Source organism: Oncorhynchus mykiss, chromosome 6 (assembly GCF_057628025.1).
Source record: "Oncorhynchus mykiss isolate SJ-2025 chromosome 6, ASM5762802v1, whole genome shotgun sequence".
Lineage (NCBI taxonomy): Eukaryota > Metazoa > Chordata > Actinopteri > Salmoniformes > Salmonidae > Oncorhynchus > Oncorhynchus mykiss.
This window is the reverse complement of record NC_143027.1, coordinates 53,356,321-53,376,808: the sequence shown is the minus strand read 5'-3', so window position 1 is coordinate 53,376,808 and position 20,488 is coordinate 53,356,321. Positions and strand designations below refer to the sequence as shown.

The 20,488-nt window shown below is 42.1% G+C and overlaps 1 protein-coding gene and 1 long non-coding RNA gene across 3 annotated transcripts in view; one reads left to right on the top strand and one right to left on the bottom strand.

Moving 5' to 3' along the window:
• The window catches only part of LOC149982921 (uncharacterized), a 255,617-nt gene that overhangs the window by 36,827 nt on the left and 198,302 nt on the right, over nt 1-20,488 (top strand). The gene's annotated exons all lie outside the window — the stretch shown is intronic.
• LOC110526153 (protein kinase C-binding protein NELL1) overlaps nt 1-20,488 on the bottom strand; it is a 408,096-nt gene that overhangs the window by 351,911 nt on the left and 35,697 nt on the right. The window contains exon 4 of the mRNA XM_021606800.3: nt 12,715-12,885. Within this exon, the coding sequence (XP_021462475.3) occupies nt 12,715-12,885 (171 nt within the window). The remainder of the gene's footprint in view (nt 1-12,714; nt 12,886-20,488) is intronic.

Sequence of the window (20,488 nt, the reverse complement as noted above, 5' to 3'; positions counted from 1 at the left end):
TAGGGCCCCTCTGATTCCAGGGGGTTTGCAGTGGGCTTGTGAAGGGCTTAAAGTGTTGGGGGTGTACCTGGGTTCGGAGAGGTGGGTCAGGTAGAACTGGGATGGGCTGTCACAGGCATTGGTGTCAAGAATGGCTAGGTGGAGGTGGCTCCTGTCCCAAGTGTCATATAGAGGGAGGGTGCTGATAATCAACAACCTGGTGGCATCTTCCCTGGGCATAAACTAGCTGTCCTCAACCCAGACCTGCAACGCAAGCTGGTGGACATTTTCTGGTCGGGCCATCACTGGCTGAGAGTGGCAGTGTTGTACATGACCATCCACAAAGGAGGACAAGGCCTGTTGGAACTGGAGAGCAGGATGGCTTCTTTCCGGCTAAAGGCAGTGCAGAGACTGCTGTACCATACTGATGTCGGCTGGAGGGAACCTGCATATGCACTGCTGAGGAGAGCTGGCGGATTAGGGTTGGACCGGCAGCTGTACCTCATGAAGCTGGAGAGGCTGAGTACAGCAGGTCTCTCAGATTTTTACTCTGCAGTGCTGAGGGCCTGGCAAATGCTAAGGCCCACATGAAAAGGGGGTGTGGAGCCTGGGCTGTGGGTGTGGGAGGAGCCTTTTTTCCACAACCCAGTCATACCTTTGAGATCATTTCAGTCAGCCAACCTGCAGAGGCAACTGATGGCAGCGGGTTTAGAAAGGCTGAGTGACCCGCGACTGCTGGGAGAGGAGGGGTGGAAAACCCCGGAAGTCATGGCACAATAAACAGGAATAACATCTCTTAGGCTGCTGGAGAGATTCCTGGAGGAGGTCCAGCAGGCACTGTCTGAGCCGGTAAGGATGGTGTATGAGCGGCCAAAGGGGGAGGGGACACCAATGTTTCCGCCACTGCAGGTGACGGCAGAGACTGTAGACTGGCAAGGGGGTCTGGAGGACTTGTTAGATTTTAACACTCCGAGCCTGAGGGAGTTTGAAGGGGCTGGAGGTAAAGCTCTCTACAACCTCTGCGTTAAGGTAAGGAACATTAGGAGCCTAACAGGATGGAAGGCACATCAGTGGCAGGGGGTATGTGGAGCGGAAAGTATGATGGGTTTTAGATGGAGGGGGCTTTACAAACCCCCAGTACCAAAGAGGTCAGGGAACCTCAAATTGAGGGTTCTTCATGGAGCCCTGGCCACTAACGGCTGGTTGATACGGGTTGAACCGGGAATCGGGCAGGGGTGTCCTTTCTGTGTTATGTAAGAAACTGTGATTCAAAGTTGGCTATTTGTTGGCTATTGGGCTATTTGTTGGCTATTTGGCTAACAAGGAGGAACAGGGTCAAACGTGGGGGGATAACAGACCCTTTACTATTATTTAATGGGATGGTCTCTGTGCGCCTTAGGGTAGAATTTGAGTTCTATAGAATGATAATAAGTGTGGAGCTTTTTCAGGAGATATGGTGTGTTGGGGAGACTGTCTGTATAGCTGGGGAAGATGTTTTGGATACATGGTTGTAGAAGTTTTAAGGTTTTTTGGTTATTGTGATGTGTGGTGTTGTTTTGTATCATGTGGTAGAGGGAAAGGTGAGTATGGTACATGTATGCAGTACAGGATATATTTTGGTATTTTATTTTTAAGGTGGGGTGGTGAGTTTTTAATGAAATGAGAATGTTTCATTAAAGAAAGACAAAAAGTCTCTCTCCCGAACCCTAGGACCATGCCTCAGGACTACCTGGCCGTGGTGCTGCTCCAGTTTCAACTGTTCTGCCTGCGGCTATGGAACTCTGTGCTGTTCACCGGACGTGCTACCTGTCCCAGACCTGCTGTTTTCAACTCTCTAGAAACAGCAGGAGCGGTAGAGATACTCTGAATGATCAACTATGAAAAGCCAACTGACATTTACTCCTGAGGTGCTGACCTGTTGCACCCTCGACAACCACTATGATTATATTTATTTTTCCCTGCTGGTCATCTATGAACATTTGAACATCTTGGCCATGTTCAGTTATAATCTCCACCCGGCATAGCCAGAAGAGGACTGGCCACTGCCTCATTGCCTGTGCCCGTAATGGGTCTGCGGTCAAGAGACCATCCCTCTTCACTGTCAAACGCTCCCTAAAACACTTCAGCCTGGCCCGGGTATCCTGGAATGATATTGACCTCATTCCGTCAGTAGAGGATGCCTGGTTATTCTTTAAAAGTGCTTTCTTCACCATCTTAAATAAGCATGCCACATTAAAAAAATGTAGAACCAGTAAGAGCCCTTGGTTCACTCCAGACCAGACTGCCCTTGACCAGCACAAAAACATCATGTGGCGTACTGCATTAGGCTAGCTTATTCAAACATAAATTAGGAAACACTGTCACCACCGATAAATCCGCGATAATTGAGAATTTCAATAAGCATTTTTCTACGGCTGGCCATGCTTCCCACCTGGCTACCCCGTTCAACAGCCCTGTACCCCTCATTTCTCCATCACCCAAATCCAGATAGCCGGTGTTCTGAAAGAGCTGCAAAATCTGGACCCCTACAAATCAGCAGGGCTAGACAATCTGGACCCTCTCTTCCTAAAATTATCCTCCGAAATTGTTGCAACCCCTATTACTAGCTTGTTCAACCTCTTTCATATCGTCTGAGATCCCCAAAGATTGGGCTGCCGCGGTCATCCCCCTCTTCAAAGGGGAGACACTCTAGACCCAAACTGCTACAGACCTATATCTATCATACCTTGCCTTTCTAAGGTCTTCGAAAGCCAAGTTAACAAACAGATCACCCACCATTTCAAATCCCACCGTATCTAGCTGGTCATGGGTGCACCTCAGCCACGCTCAAGGTCCTAAACGACATCATAACCACCATCGATCGATAAGAGACAATACTGTGCGGCTGTATTCATCGACCTGAACAAGGCTTTCGATTCTGTCAATCACCACAATCTTATCGGCAGACTCAACAGCCTTGGTTTCTCAAATGACTGCCTCGCCTGGTTCACCAACTACTTATCTGACAGAGTTCAGTGTGTCAAATTGGAGGGCCTGTTGTCCGGACCTCTGGCAGATGGGGGTGCCACAGGGTTCAGTCCTCGGGTCGTCTCTTTTCTCTGTATACATCAATGATGTCGCTCTTGCTGCTGGCGATTCTCTGATCCACCTCTATGCAGACGACACCATTCTGTATACTTCTGGCCCTTCTTTGGACACTGTGTTAACTAACCTCCAGACGAGCTTCAATGCCATACAACTCTCCTTCCGTGGCCTCCAACTGCTCTTAAATGCAAGCACTACTAAATGCATGCTCTTCAAATGATCGCTGCCCACACCTACCCACCCGTCCAACATCACTACTCTGGACGGTTCTGACTTAGAATATGTGGCCAACTACAAATACCTAGGTGTCTGGTTAGACTGTAAACTCTCCTTCCAGACTAACATTAAGCATCTCCAATCCAAAAATTAAATCTTGACTTCGGCGATGTAATTTACAAAATAGCCTCCAACACTCTACTCAGCAAATTGGATGCAGTCCATCACAGTGCCATCAGTTTTGTCACCAAAGTCCCATACACTACCCACCACTGCGACCTGTATGCTCTCGTTGGCTGGCCCTCGCTTCATATCCGTCACCAAACCACTGGCTCCAGGTCATCTATAACTGGTTGCTAGGTAAAGCCCTACCTTATCTCAGCTCACTGGTCACCATAGCAGCACCCACCCACAGCACACACTCCAGCAGGTATATTTCACTGGTCACCCCCAAAGCCAATTCCTCCTTCGACCGCCTTTCCTTCCAGTTCTCTACTGCCAATGACTGGAACGAACTGCAAAAATTACTGAAGCTGGAGACTCATATCTCCCTCCCTCACTAGCTTTAAGCACCAGCTGTCAGAGCAGCTCACAGATCACTGCACCTGTACATAGCCAATCTGTAAATAGCCCATCCAACTACCTCATCACCATATTGTTATTTATTTTGCTCCTTTGCACCCCAGTATCGTTACTTGCATACTCATCTTCTGCACACCTATCAGCCCAGTGTTTAATTTGCTATACTGTAATAATTTCGCCACTATGGCCTATTTGTTGTTTGGGTCACACTGCTTTGCTTTATCTTGGCCAGGTCACAGTTGCAAATGAGAACTTGTTCTCAACTACCCTAAAAAAAAAGCCTGGTTCCTCTCTAGGTTTCTTCCTAGGTTCTGGCCTTTCTAGGGAGTTTTTCCTAGCCACTAAAGACAGGGAAAGTTGTAAAATAATTAGTATTCAACTTTATATTTATAGTTTTTATAAATAGATAAAATATAGCATTAGAAGAAAGGATAATTTTTGAAATAATACATCTTCAAATAAATGGAACTGGAACACAAAAGTACTAAAAGCCCAAAATTAGGTAGGAATTAACATGGTAGAGATCAAAACACACCAAACAGAGGACATAGAAGGCACAGTATGTGGGTATGTGCGAGTGTATTGTGATGGAAAATGGGGTGTCTGTGTTTGGAAAAGTGTGGAGTTAAGTGAGTGAAAAATAAAAAATGGTTGTAAATGCCAGAGCCCATGTGTATCTGCGAGCAGAAGTTGTGACAGTGAGATATTTCAATTTTGTGCAGATATGGGATATAGTTTATTTATTTATTGTCCTATCATGATGGAACAGTTCCCAACCCTATACCCTAGACACCCACCTGAGCAACCTACACACCAAGGAGAACTGCAAGTAGCCTATACTGGGCTCCTGAGTGGTGCAGCGGTCTAAGGCACTGCATCTCAGTGCTAGAGGAGTCACTATAGACCCTGGTTTGATTCCAGGCTCTATCACAACCGGCCATTATTGGGATTCCCATAGAGCAGTGCACAATTGTCCCAGCGTCACCTGGGTTTGGCCGGGGTAGACCGTCATTGTAAATAAGAATTTGTTCTGAACTGACTTGCCTTAAATAAAGGTTAAATAAAGGTTAAATAAATAAAAACTAAAATATACAGCAAAGACAGAAAGATACATGCGGTCAGAGACCCACTAATGCAGCACTGCCCCTCAAGATTCTGAGCCTGTCTAGCAGGGTTGGTCTAACAATAGCAAAGCCCCTGGGTGGGAGAGAAAAATAATACAAGGAATTTCTCAAAGCTGCTAATGAAAACCTTGATGACCTTATACCTAGTCGGTGGGAATTCCCCCACCCAGGAAGTGACAGTGCTGGCAAACACTAGCTGCAGTAAGTAACCCATTGGAAGGTGGTCACACTCGGACAATCAGAGAGGGGGCAAATCATTATGGCCCTGGTGTCAAAAAATAATCAAAAGGGCTGACTGCACAGAGATGCTTGGGAAATGGTCACAATGGGGGACCAATGTGTCTCCATCAGCTAGGACTGTTGGAACAACTGTTGAACATCTGAGCTTATGGTTGTTTGTGGGAGAATGTGTCACACCCTGGTCAAAGTATTTTGTGTTTATCTTTATTTATTTGGTCAGGCCAGGGTGTGGCATGGGTTTTTGTATGTGGTGTGTATGTATGGGGATTGTAGCTAGTGGGGTGTTCTAGCTAAGTCTATGGCTGTCTGAAGTGGTTCTCAATCAGAGGCAGGTGTTTATCGTTGTCTCTGATTGGGAACCATATTTAGGCAGCCATATTCTTTGAGTTTGTCGTGGGTGATTGTCCTTAGTGTCCTGATGTCATTGTTCTGTGTTAGGTTACACAAGTATAGGCTGTTTTGGTTTTCGTTAAGTTTATTGTTTTGATAGTGTTTGTGTTTAGTGTGTTACTTCATTAAACATGGATTGCAATAGACACGCTGCATTTTGGTCCGACTCTCCTTCACATACAGAAAACCGTGACAGAATGGTGGGGAATGTGTGTGTATGTATCCCACATCTGTTGCTGTGGGGTAATGAGGTTTGGGACAATACAGGATAAATCACAATAATTATTTTCCAAAATAATAATTGCTTGCCAAACACAATTTAAAAATAATTACTGACTGCTTAAAGGTAACAATCCTTTGTATGAACTGCCTACATTATTACACATAGTATTAATTAATTGTGGAAAGAATTTAAGATATGCAATATTTGTTTTACCAAAAATGAGAGTGATTGAGTGCTGCATCAGATGACCTGGCCTCCAAAATCAAATGTTACATTTTTTTATAATCTTTGTAAATTATATCAGAAATAGGACTGGTGGAGTTATGTCACATATGCAGCAAACAAAAATATATGGGCATTTCTACCCAAAATTACAACCAACTAATTGCTTCATAACTGCAAAAATGGAAGAGGCAAGTGGAAGGGGGAGAAAGCAAGGAACTTGTCTGTCGGCCCTGCGTTAAAGACCAAAATTGGTTAAAGAAGATTGTGATGAATAAAAACGTATACAAGTGTCATTTAAGGACCAAGAAATTGACAGTTGTGCCATACAGATTACAAACTAGTTGGGAATACATTTTTTTGATGTACCGATCCCATGGTACATGGTTTATGAACTGACGCACAAAACAACACCGGATTCAAAACAGAGTCTTTCATTTTAAATTATACACAATTCTTGCAACCAATAGAATGTTATATATGTCGGGGATACTACCCTCCCAGCTCTGCAGATTTTGCTGCAAAGAGACACTGTCCATATGTAGCTTGTTTTTGGTCGGAGGTTCAGGAACGGCTGAAGAATTGCAACATTTACATGGGGCTAACTCTGCAAATAGCACTTCTGGGTGATTTGAAAAGTCATAGTCAATCAATCAATTACAGGTCAACCGATTAATCGGAATGGCCGATTAATTAGGGCCGATTTCAAGTTTTCATAACAATCGGTAATCTGCATTTTTGGACACTGATTATGGCCGATTACATTGCACTCCACGAGGAGACTGCGTGGAAGGCTGACTACCTGTTACGGGAGTGCAGCAAGGAGCCAAGGTAAGTTGCTATCTAGCATTAAACTTATAAAAAACTATCAATCTTAACATGATAATACTAGTTTATCTAGCTTGTCCTGCGTTGCATATAATCAATACAGTGCCTGTTAATTTATCATCAAATCACAGCCTACTTTGCCAAACGGGTGATGATTTAACAAGTGCATTCGCGAAAAAAGCACTGTCGTTGCACCAATGTGTACCTAACCATAAACATCAATGCCTTTCTTAAAATCAATACAGAAGTATATATTTTTAAACCTGCATATTTAGTTAATATTGCCTGCTAACATGAATTTATTTTAACTTGGGAAATTGTATCACTTCTCTTGCGTTCTGTGCAAGCAGAGTCAGGGTATATGCAGCAGGTTGGGCATCCTGGCTTGTTGCGAACTGTGTGAAGACCATTTCTTCCTAACAAAGACCGTAATTAATTAGCCAGTACTGTACATACAGTGCCTTGCGAAAGTATTCGGCCCCCTTGAACTTTGCAACCTATTGCCACATTTCAGGCTTCAAACATAAACATATAAAACTGTATTTTTTTGTGAAGAATCAACAACAAGTGGGACACAATCATGAAGTGGAACGACATTTATTGGATATTTCAAACTTTTTTAACAAATCAAAAACTGAAAAATTGGGCGTGCAAAATTATTCAGCCCCTTTACTTTCAGTGCAGCAAACTCTCTCCAGAAGTTCAATGAGGATCTCTGAATGATCCAATGTTGACCTAAATGACTAATGATGATAAATACAATCCACCTGTGTGTAATCAAGTCTCCGTATAAATGCACCTGCACTGTGATAGTCTCAGAGGTCCGTTAAAAGCGCAGAGAGCATCATGAAGAACAAGGAACACACCAGGCAGGTCCGAGATACTGTTGTGAAGAAGTTTAAAGCCGGATTTGGATACAAAAAGATTTCCCAAGCTTTAAACATCCCAAGGAGCACTGTGCAAGCGATAATATTGAAATGGAAGGAGTATCAGACCACTGCAAATCTACCAAGACCTGGCCATCCCTCTAAACTTTCAGCTCATACAAGGAGAAGACTGATCAGATATGCAGCCAAGAGGCCCATGATCACTCTGGATGAACTGCAGAGATCTACAGCTGAGGTGGGAGACTCTGTCCATAGGACAACAATCAGTCGTATATTGCACAAATCTGGCCTTTATGGAAGAGTGGCAAGAAGAAAGACATTTCTTAAAGATATCCATAAAAAGTGTGTTTTAAAGTTTGCCACAAGCCACCTGGGAGACACACCAAACATGTGGAAGAAGGTGCTCTGGTCAGATGAAACCAAAATTGAACTTTTTGGCAACAATGCAAAACGTTATGTTTGGCGTAAAAGCAACACAGCTGAACACACCATCCCCACTGTCAAACATGGTGGTGGCAGCATCATGGTTTGGGCCTGCTTTTCTTCAACAGGGACAGGGAAGATGGTTCAAATTGATGGGAAGATGGATGGAGCCAAATACAGGACCATTCTGGAAGAAAACCTGATGGAGTCTGCAAAAGACCTGAGACTGGGACGGAGATTTGTCTTCCAACAAGACAATGATCCAAAACATAAAGCAAAATCTACAATGGAATGGTTCAAAAATAAACATTTCCAGGTGTTAGAATGGCCAAGTCAAAGTCCAGACCTGAATCCAATCGAGAATCTGTGGAAAGAACTGAAAACTGCTGTTCACAAATGCTCTCCATCCAACCTCACTGAGCTCGAGCTGTTTTGCAAGGAGGAATGGGAAACAATTTCAGTCTCTCGATGTGCAAAACTGATAGACATACCCCAAGCGACTTACAGCTGTAATCGCAGCAAAAGGTGGCGCTACAAAGTATTAACTTAAGGGGGCTGAATAATTTTGCACGCCCAATTTTTCAGTTTTTGATTTGTTAAAAAAGTTTGAAATATCCAATAAATGTCGTTCCACTTCATGATTGTGTCCCACTTGTTGTTGATTCTTCACAAAAATATACAGTTTTATATCTTTATGTTTGAAGCCTGAAATGTGGCAAAAGGTCGCAAAGTTCAAGGGGGCCGAATACTTTCGCAAGGCACTGTAAGTATGACATAACATTGAAGGTTGTGCAATGTAACAGCAATATTTACACTTATGGATGCCACCAGTTAGATAAAATACGGAACGGTTCCGTATATCACTGAAAGAATAAACATTTTGTTTCCGAAATGATAGTTTCTGGATTTGACCATATTAATGACCTAAGGCTCGTATTTCTATGTGTTATTATATTATAATTAAGTCTATGATTTGATATTTGATAGTGCAGTCTGACTGAGCGGCGGTAGGCAGCAGCAGGCTCGTCAGCATTCATTCAAACAGCACTTTCCTGCATTTGCCAGCAGCTCTTCGCTGTGCTTCAAGCATTGCGCTGTTAATGACTTCAAGCCTATCAACTCCCAAGATTAGGCTGGCAATACTATAGTGCCTATAAGAACATCCAATAGTCAAAGCTATATGAAATACAAATGGTATAGAGAGAAATAGTCCTATAATAACTACAACCTAAAACTTCTTACCTGGGAATATTGAAGACTCATGTTAAAAGGAACCACCAGCTTTCATATGTTCTCATGTTCTGAGCAAGGAACTTAAACATAAGCTTTTTTACATGGCAAATATTGCACTTTTACTTTCTTCTCCAACACTTTGTTTTTGCATTATTTAAACCAAATTGAACATGTTTCATTATTTATTTGAGACTAAATTGATTTTATTGATGTATTATATTAAGTTAAAATAAAAGTGTTCATTCACTATTGTTGTAATTGTCATTATTACAAATATATATTTTTTAAATAGGCCGATTAATTAGTATTGCCTTTTTTTGTTCCTCCAATAATCGGAATCGGTATTGAAAAATCATAATTGGTCGACCTCTACAATCAATAATATAATAATACTCTTAGCAAACATGTTTCTTTAATTTACAATCTTTTGATACTATAAAAATAGAAAGGTTCAGAATTTTGTGAAACATCACAGCACATATTAAAAATACATGGCAAATAGAAATCAAAACTGGATGGTGTTCAGAGATAGATGGGAAGGGTTTCGTGGAGCTGAATGGTGGGACTAAAAATAACAAGATCACAAATAAAGTACACTGTGTTCGTAAAATGCAAATACAGTGAATTCGGAAAGTATTCAGACCCCTTCACTTTTTCCACATTTTGTTACGTTAAAGCCTTATTCTAAAATGGATTTAATCTACACACAACACCCCATAATAACAAGGCAAAACAGGTTTTTAAAAACTTAAATATCACATTTAAATAAGTACTCAGACCATTTACTCAGTACTCTGTTGAAGCACCTTTGGTAGCGATTACATCCTCGAGTCTACTTAGCTATGATGCTACAATCTTGGCACACCTGTATTTGGGGATTTTCTCCCATTCTTCCCTGCAGATCTTCTCAATCTCTGTCAGGTTGGATGGGGAGCGTCACTGCACAGCTATTTTCAGGTCTCTCCAGAGATGTTAGTTCGGGTTCATGTCCGGGCTCTGGCTGGGCCACTCAAGGACATTCAGAGACTTGTCCTGAAGCCACTCCTGCGTTGTCTTGACTGTGTACATAGGGTCGTTGGCCGGAGTAGGCCATCATTGTAAATAATAATTTGTTCTTAACTGACTTGCCTAGTTAAATACATGTTAAATAAAATAAAAAACCTTGCTCTGCTCATCTTTCCCTCAATCCTGACTAGTCTCCCAGTCCCTGCAGCTGAAGAATATCCTCACAGCATGATACTTCCTCCACCATGCCTCAGTGTAGGGATGGTGCCAGGTTTCCTCCACATGTGATGCTTGGCATTCAGGGCAACGCGGAGTGTCTGGATACAGCCAATAGCCGTGGTGTATATACCACAAACCCCTGAGGTGCCTTATTGTTATTATGAACTGGTTACCAATATAATTAGAATCAAATCAAACTTTATCTGTCACATGCGCCGAATACAACAACTGTAGACCATACCGTGAAATGCTTACTTACTTACTTACCCTTAACCAACAGTGCAGTTAATTTTATTCACCAAATAAACTAAAGTAAAAAATTATAAAAAAGTAACACAACATAACAATAATGAGGCCATATACAGGGGGTACTGATCCCGAGTCAGTTTGCGGGGATACAGGTTAGAGGTAATTTGTACATGTAGGTAGGGGTGAAGTGACTATGCATAGATAATAAACAGCGAGTAGCAGTAGTGTACAAAACAAATGGAGATGGGGGGGGGGGGGGGTCAATGTAATAGTCAGTTGGCCATTTGATGAATTGTTCAGCAGTCTTATGGCTTGGGGGTAGAAGCTGTTAAGGAGCCTTTTGCTACTAGACTTGGCGCTTCGGTACCTCTTACCGTGCAGTAGCAGAAAAAACAGTCTATGACTTGTGTGACTGGAGTCTCTGACCATTTTATGGGATTTCCTCTGCCACCACCTTTTATATAGGTCCTGGATTGCAGGAAGCTTGGCCCCAGTGATGTACTGCGCCGTACGCATTACCATCTGTAGCACCTTACGGTAAGATGCCATAAAACGTCAGCCATCCTCTTCAGCGCCATTTTAAAAATAAATGTTTTGTCATACCCGTGATATACCACGGAGCACCCAGTTCATAATTAAAAATGAATTGTAGACTGCAAATTGATTGCAAAAAGCCCAAACAGATATAATGTTTGACTAAAACATTTCAAACCTCTCTATTATGTGTGGGAATACTTTGGAAAATATTTCTTTTTCAATTAAAATCACTTGGAGCTCATTTCCTGGTGTTTTATGTCCAACAATGAAATATATATATATATATATATATATATATATATATATATATATATATATATATATATATATTTAAATCTGACAACTTGGGGGGGGGAGATGTGTGTGTGTGTGCTCACGCATGTGCACAGGCAATGTGCATGTGCATAAGTATGTAGATGTGTAGATGTGACACAAATACAGAACCCTACAGTCTACAGCTTGCCTCTCTTACCCCATACTGTCTGCAGCCTGTCACCAGAGCAACAATAGGTGTTTACAAATATTTACCTTGATGAGCTCACAGAGCTTATCAGTGGTGTCACTTCTCGGGGAAACTTGTGACACTCGCTGAATGCTCAAAGGGGATGTGGCAATGGGAGACAGCTGGAAATATCACAGCCTCTCAACATGCCCCTGTGTGAGTGTGTGTGTGTGAGTGTGTGTGTGTGTGAGTGAAAGGTAAAGGGGGATACCTAGTCAGTTGTAACTCTGAATGCCTTCAACTGAAATGTGTCTTCCGCATTTAACCAGACCCCTCTGAATCAGAGAGGTGTGAGGGGCTGCCTCAATCAACATCCATGTCTTCGGCGCCCAGGGAACAGTGGGTTAACTGCCTTGAGTGTGTGGTGGAAGCTGTGGTGCTTGTGTGTATACATATGTGTGCGTGTGTGCGTGACCTACTGCATGTGCACAAGTGCATAAGTGTACGTGTGTAGGTGTTTGTGCATCCACCTGTGAGTTTCTACAGTGTTAGTTCACAGCAGTATCAGGGGTTTCACCTCTGGTAACATCCTGCCAGCAAAGACGCCATTTTAGGCTAAAGGTGACATGAGTGATGCCAGTTATATAAGGTTCAAGCTGGTTCAAGCTGATGCTTCCATTACCTGACTTTCAGTCTGTATTACTGCTTGTACTTGTAGGTAGTATGGAGTGTACTTGTAGCACTAATGGAGATGGCTAGATTGTATGTTAACCAATAGGTGTGTGTGCATGCATACGCATACATGTGTTTACGCCTGTGTGTGTCTTTTACCTGTTGCAGTCGACATGCAGCAATAGGTGTGTAGCACTGATGGAAAGGGCTATCTTGTGCCACTGGCCATCGGCTAGTCGGTAGGGGAAGGACTCTGAGCGGGGCTTGCCTTTGTAGCGGTAGTGGTAGCGGATCTCCTCCCTCAGCCCACTGCTCTCCAGCTCAAAGTAACTGCAACGGAGGAGAGGGCGAAGGTTACAGGCAGAGTTCAGAGATCACTGAAGCGCTTACAGCCCCTGAGAAATATGGAGAAGGATTTAGCTTGAGGTCATGAGGTTATGCAATGAGGGAATGTGGTGTGTTAATATTCAACATGCATACCCTACCCGTCAAAAGTTTTAAAACACCTTCTCATTAAAGGGTTTTTCTTTATTGTGTACGTTGACTATGAAATAACTATGAAATAACACATATGGAATCATGTAGTAACCAAAAAAGTGTTAAACAATTAAAAATATATTTTAAAAATATATTTTATATTTGAGATTCTTCAAATAGCTACCCTTTGCCTTGATGACAGCTTTGCACACTCATTTCATAGTTTTGATGTCTTCACTATTATTCTACAATGTATAATATAGTCAAAATAAAGAAAATACTTGAATGAGTAGATGTTCTATATGTTATTTTGACCTGTAGTGTACATTCAACTGTATGCAATATTTTTGTGAAGGCAATAGGGTAATGGGCAACTTGGAGCTGTCTGTTATCATAATGACTGATTTAAAACAAGTGAAAAAAGTATTTAATACAAACATCAAGAGGAAAACAAGCCAGATAATAACGCGTATGGCGAAATAATAATCTAAAAAGACATGCAAGGTTAGGCTGACAGGAGAAGAGGAAAGTAGAGAAAAAAACAAGAGAGAAGAGAACCAACGAGAACAGAACCAAAGAAAACAAATGGTCTGAAGAGAACTGACAAGAAGAGTCTGCTGTCTGTCTGAAGAACAAGAAAATTAGAAGAAAAACATTTAAAAGGACAGCAAGAGTGGTGCAAAGGCAAAGCAGACGAGAGAGTCAGCACCCAGAGGAGAATGAGAGGAGGAGTGTGGGAGTGTGTCTCTAAAGCCGTCTGTCTCTAAACCTGTCCAGCATTGCACACACAGGGAGGAGCGGCAGCATAAACCTTCAATTGGGCGTAATGACCCAGGCCCAAACATCTCCTTACCCCCTGCACTCAGGCTCTGATCAGCCGCGCTAAATTAAGAGCCAGGAGGCCACAGCCTGCACCCAGGGAACCGTAGCCAGCCAGGCGTGACATTTCTGTTTCCTCAAAAACTTCTGCACACTGGCCCCTTGAAACAACCACCATTTTCCCGTTTCTAATCTCCAGATTCCACCACACACGCAAGTGCACATATGTACACACACACGCACACATACACACACAGGGTTCCAACTCGCACACACACTTCAGCCCAGCCAGGCCCCATCCATATTTATGCCCAGCGAGGATACAACCAACTCGCTATGTAGAATGCCAAGTGAGGCTCCATTCTGGGAAGCTGGATTTATCCCTCTCCCAATTCTCAGTTTGCCGAAAAACTGAGAGCAGCACGTGATAGCTATCCCAAACAGTACTGGCATGCGACACACAGAATAATAATGTATATGGCCGTGGATTCAATGGGCCGTTGATCAAACGAAGGGAGATTAACTCAAATATGACGTGAATTAATTAAGTTGTAAACCCTCAGAGCGTGTGCCTGCATCCTAAATGGAACCCTATTCCCTATTTAACACACTACTTTTGGCCAGGGCCCACAGGAAGTGCACTAAATAGGAAAGAGGGTGCCATTTGGGACGTAAGCCGTGTGACTGAACACAAGTCATGTGATGATCCTGTTCCCACTTTAATGTTCGGGAGCTGTTCCAGAGAAACAGACAGACCTCAACGTTTAAGAGCCAACATTAAATCAACACATGTACTCTGTACCCAGGCAACTGCCACCTCTAAGAGATCACCAACCTCATTGCTGGGCAATACAACAACCATTCACATGCATCCAAATCTGCCTGCATTTTCATTCGTGGCAGGCATCTATTCATGAAGGGATTAATCAGAACCAGAACCTGCCTAATCCAGGTTCATTCATTCACAGGGCCAGCGGGCAACATTTGGCATGTGATGTCTTAATTATGTCTGGTAAAAGGGGTGGCAGGTGGTCTAGAGGTTAGAGCATTGTGCCAGTAACCGAAAGGTTGCTGGATTGAATCCCCAAACTGACATGGTAAAAATCTGTCATCCTGCCCCTGAGCGAGACAGTTAACCCACTGTTCTCGGGGCGCCGAAGACGTGGATGCCGATTATGGCAGCCCCCCCCCCGCACCTCTCTTATTCAGAGGGCTTGGGTTAAATGTGGAAGACACATTTCAGTTGAATGCATTCAGTTGTACAACTGACTAGGTATCCTTCATTCCCTAAACTGGTTTTCTGTCTGACAAGACGTCATACAACCAGATTACAACCAACTGGTCCATTACATTACAACGAGGTATAGATGCATTTTTTGCTATCAAGACATCTTGGGAAAGATATCATCTTTTGGTTATCTGGTTGCAACCCAGACATTAGCAAAACTTCTGCAGCTTTGCACACTCTTGGCATTCTCTCAACCAGCATCATGAGGTTAAATTAACAGGTGTGCCTTGTTAAAAGTTAATTTGTGGAATTTCTTTCCTTCTTAATGCATTTGACCCTTTCAGTTGTGTTGTGACAAGGTAGGGGTGGTATACAGAAGATTTACCAATTTGGTAAAACAAAGGTCAGTCAATCCAGAAAATGTCAAGAACTTTTAAAGTTTCTTCAAGTGCAGTGGCAAAAACCATCAAGTGCTATGATGAAACTGTCTCTCATGTGGACCGATACAGGAAAGGAAGACCCAGAGTTACCTCTGCTGCAGAGGATAAGTTAGTTAGAGTTAACTGCACCTCCGTTTGCAGCCCAAATAAATGCTTCACAGAGTTCAACTAATAGACACATCTCAACATTAACTGTTCAGAGGAGACTGCGTGAATCAGGCCTTCATGGTCAAATTTCTGCAAAGAACCCACCACTAAAGGACACCAATAAGAAGAAGAGACTTGCTTGGACCAAGAAACACGAGCAATGGATATTAGACCAGTGGAAATCTGTCCTTTGGTCTGATGAGTCCGAATTTGAGATTTTTGGTTCCAACTGCCATGTCATTGTGAGAAGCAGAGTAGGTGAACGGATGATCTCCGCATGTGGTAATCCCACCGTGAAGCATGGAGGAGGAGGTGTGATGGTGCTTTGCTGGTGACACTGTCAGTGATTTATTTAGAATTCAAGGCACTCTTAATAACCAGCATGGCTACCACAGCATTCTGCAGCGATACACCAATCCATCTGGATTGAGCTTAGTGGGACTATCATTTGTTTTTCAAGAAGACAATCACCCAACACACCTCCAGGCTATGTAGGGGATTTTTGACCAAGAAGGAGAGTGATGGAGTGCTGCATCAGATGATCTGGCCTCCGCAATCACTCGACCTCAACCCAATTGAGATGGTTTGGGATGAGTTGGACCGCAGAGTAAAGGAAAAACAGCCAACAAGTGCTCAACATATGTGAGAACTCCTTCAAGACTGTTGGTAAAGCATTCCAGGTGAAGCTGGTTGAGAGAATGCCAAGAGTGTTCAAATCTGTCATCAAGGCAAAGGGTGGCTACTTTAAAGAATCTAAAATACGGTACCAAAAATATGGAAAAACTCTTGAATGAATGCGTGTCCAAACTTTTTTGAACCTGAAAACACTTTCTAAACGTTTAGATTTTAGATTTTTTGCATGAACAGATTGTCGCATGGAATGTACGTCACGATTATCAGCCAAAGAGCCGATTTCAACAGACTTTCTTCAACTAATCCTACTTTTTAGATGCAGAAAAGCTGCTGCGGGACGTTTCGTTTGAACAATAGCGGTAGAAAATGTATTAAGTTTAATAAACTGCCCAACGACCAGATTGACCAGAGTGGTTGGTAGTGGAAAGACATAGGAAGAAGAGAGATCATGATACAGAAAGCAGTAGAGCATCTAGTAAAGAAAGCATAAAGAGGGCCAAGGTAGGAAGCAAGAGTAATGATGTGTTGGAGTGGAAAGTGGTGATAGTGTTTGATGAGACCACAGGGCCTCACTTACATCCTATCCGACTAAATAATGCTGTAAAGAAAGAGGTAGGTGAAGTGAAATGAGCTCGGTTCATTGGAAATGGTATATTGTTAATATTGTGTGGTAGCCAGGCTCAGCAAGAGAAGGTTCTGAAAATGGAAAAGCTTAAAGGGAAGAAGATTAAAAGCCATGTCCCTGGTGCTTATGGTAGATTGAGGGGAGTCATCACTGGGGTCCCAATATCTATCTCCAAGGATGATATCAAAGAAAATGTGAAGGGAGGCAGAATGATTGAGGCCAAAAGGTTGATCAGTAGGAAAGAGGGTCAAAGAAGTGAAAGCTTATCAGTGATGCTGAAGTTTGAGAAAGTCTTGCCGGGAAAAGCACAGATAGGATTCCTTAGTTTCAATGTTAGATAATTAGTCCCATATGCACAGCAGTGTTTTAAATGCCAAATAATGGACATAGCTGCTCAGTGTAAACGAAAGAAAATATGTGCCAAGTGTGGAGGTGCACATGATTACGGTGAATGTGGAAGAAATGTGAAGGTTAAGTGCTGTAATTGTGTGGGGGGGACAAAGTGCAGCATTTGGTGGATGCCAGGTATAGAGAGAGGCTAGAGAGGCTGAGAGATATAGGATCAGTCATGGTGTATTATAATGCAGAGGCCGTAAAACATTGGTAGAACTATTATCACACCGTTATCATCAGCATCGCTAACTGGCTACAGTGATAGACATTGTGCGCCACCCACAGAAAGAGGCATCCCATTTCGTTGCTTCTTTAGAAAGTTGCAGGAAATATGAATCACCAATGCATTATTTTCATATCTTGTGAGAAACGTGAACAAATCAATACATTTTATTTTAAGTTCAAAATATTGAATCAATCTTATAAATTCATATTTTGGAATATTGGTGAAATCTGTTTCAATGTCTGGATCCAATCAGTCCGTCCTCATTCTTCATGTAGGGCCGTACGATACCATTACGATACCAGTTATGTTAGGTAGTCTGTCCAAGAGAGAGTATAAAATATGTCACAATGACATTATTTAAAAAGATTGTACCCGTTGGGAGATACATTGCACAAAATGAGTATATTTATTTAAACACAATAGCCGACATACAGTGTAGGACGTTTCTCGTGAATAAGCTTTTTCAACAGTATATAACTATAGCCTTTACTGTGAGGTGCTAATTTGTATTTAATTTCACTACATGTTCATCTTAAAAGCCCATACATTATATACCATTAAAGGTATGCTCCTAAGAGGAGATGGAGGAGATAAACTTCAAAACCCATCATCACCATCGAATGAATGACCCCTGTTACTGTTTCCATAGCAACCATTGCTCCCTCCTGTGCGAGAAATTGTGTTACCCTTAAACAATTAAGTCAGAGCAAATGAACTAGCATTACTGGGGAGTGTTATTATTCTGCATTTACAGACATCAAAGACAGGGTTTCTGATTCAATCAGCGGGATTGTCTGAATATGGGCCAGTAATTCAAGATAAAGATACAATATATATATATATATATATATATATATATATATATATATATATATATACTGTATATACCCCAAACAGAAGCCATGGATTACATGCAACATCTGCTGCCGCTTTCAAAGGAGCAGGACTCTAACCCGAAAGCTTATAAGAGGCCAGTTCATCTGATGCAGCACTCCATCACTCTCCTTCTTGGTCAAATAGCCCTTACCCAGCCTGGAGGTATGTTTTGGGTCATTGTCCTGTTGAAAAACGATGATAGTCCCACTAAGTCCAAACCAGATGGGATGGCGTATTGCTGCAGAATGCTGTGGTATCCAAGCTAATTAAGTGGCCTTGAATTCGAAATAAATGACAGACAGTGTAATCGGAAAAGCATCCCCACACCATCACACCTCCTCCTCAATGCTTCACGGTGGGAACCACACATGCAGAGATCATCCGTTCACCTACTCTGCGTCTCACAAAGACATGACGGTTAGAACCAAAAATCTCAAATTTGGACTCATCACACCAAAGGACAGATTTCCACTGGTCAAATGTACATTGCTAGTGTTTCTTGGCACAAGCAAGTCTCTTCTTATTATTGGTGTCCTTTAGTAGTGGTTTCTTTGCAGATGTGTCTGTTACTTGAACTCTGTGAAGCATTTATTTGGACAACAATCTGAGGTGCAGTTAACTCTAATTTATCCTCTGCAGCAGAGGTACCTCTGGTCTTCCTTTCCTGTGGCGGTCCTCATGAGAGCCAGTTTCATCATAGCACTTGATGGTTTTAGCAACTGCACTTGAAGAAACTTTCAAAGTTATTGAAATTGTCCGTATTGACTGACCTTCATGTCTTAATAATGTAATGATGGACTTTCTTTTCTCTTCTTGCCATAATATGGACTTGGTCTTTTACTAAATAGGGTTATTTTATTTTATGCATATCACCCCTACGTTGTCACAACACAACTGATTGTCTCAAACGAATTAACTTTTAACAAGGCACACCTGTTAATTGTAATACATTTCAGGTGACTAACTTATGAAGCAGGTTAGGAAAATGCCGAGAGTGTGCAAAGCTGTGTAATGGGAATTTTAATGTTTGTGCTATTTCTATACTGTTCTATTAGTTATCCTGTTGAAACTCTAGGGGCAGTATTTCAATTTTGGATGAAAAACGTTCCCGTTTTAAACAAGATATTTTGTCACGAAAAGATGCTTGACTATGCATATAATTGACAGCTTTGGAAAGAAAACACTCTGACGTTTCCAAAACTGCAAAGATATTATCTGTGAGTGCCACAGAACTGATGCTACAGGCGAAACCAAGATGAAACTTCAAACAGGAAGTGAGCAACATTTTTGAGGCGCTGTTTTCCATTGTCTCCTTATATGGCTGTGACTGCGCAAGGAATGAGCCTACACTTTCTGTCGTTTCCCCAAGGTGTTTGCAGCATTGTGACGTATTTGTAGGCATATCATTGGAAGATTGACCATAAGAGACCACATTTACCAGGTGTCCGCCTGGTGTCCGCCTGGTGTCCTGCGTCGAAATTGGTGCGTAATCTCCAGGTGCAAGTATTCTTCCATGTGGATTCAGAGGAGAAAGCAGACTTCCACAAACGATATATCATCGAAGAGATATGTGAAAAACACCTTGAGGATTGATTCCAAACAACGTTTGCCATGTTTCAGTCGATATTATGGAGTTAATTTGGAAAAAAGTTTGGCGCTTTGATGAGTGAATTTTCGTTTTTTTTTGTTTGCCACGCGATGAAACGCGATGAACAAAGCGAAGCGATTTCTCCTACACAAAGAATCTTTTTGGAAAAACTGAACATTTGCTATCTAACTGAGAGTCTCCTCATTGAAAACATCCGAAGTTCTTCAAAGGTAAATTATTTTATTTGAATGCTTTTCGTGTTTTTGTGAAAATGTTGCCCGCTGAATGCTACGCTAAATGCTACGCTAGCTATCAATAGCTATCAATTTTGAAAATCTGAGATGACAGTGTTGTTAACAAAAGGCTAAGCTTGAGAGCTAGCATATTTATTTCATTTCATTTGCGATTTCCATTAATAGTTAACGTTGCGTTATGGTAATGAGCTTGAGGCTGTATTTACGATCCCGGATCCGGGATGGCT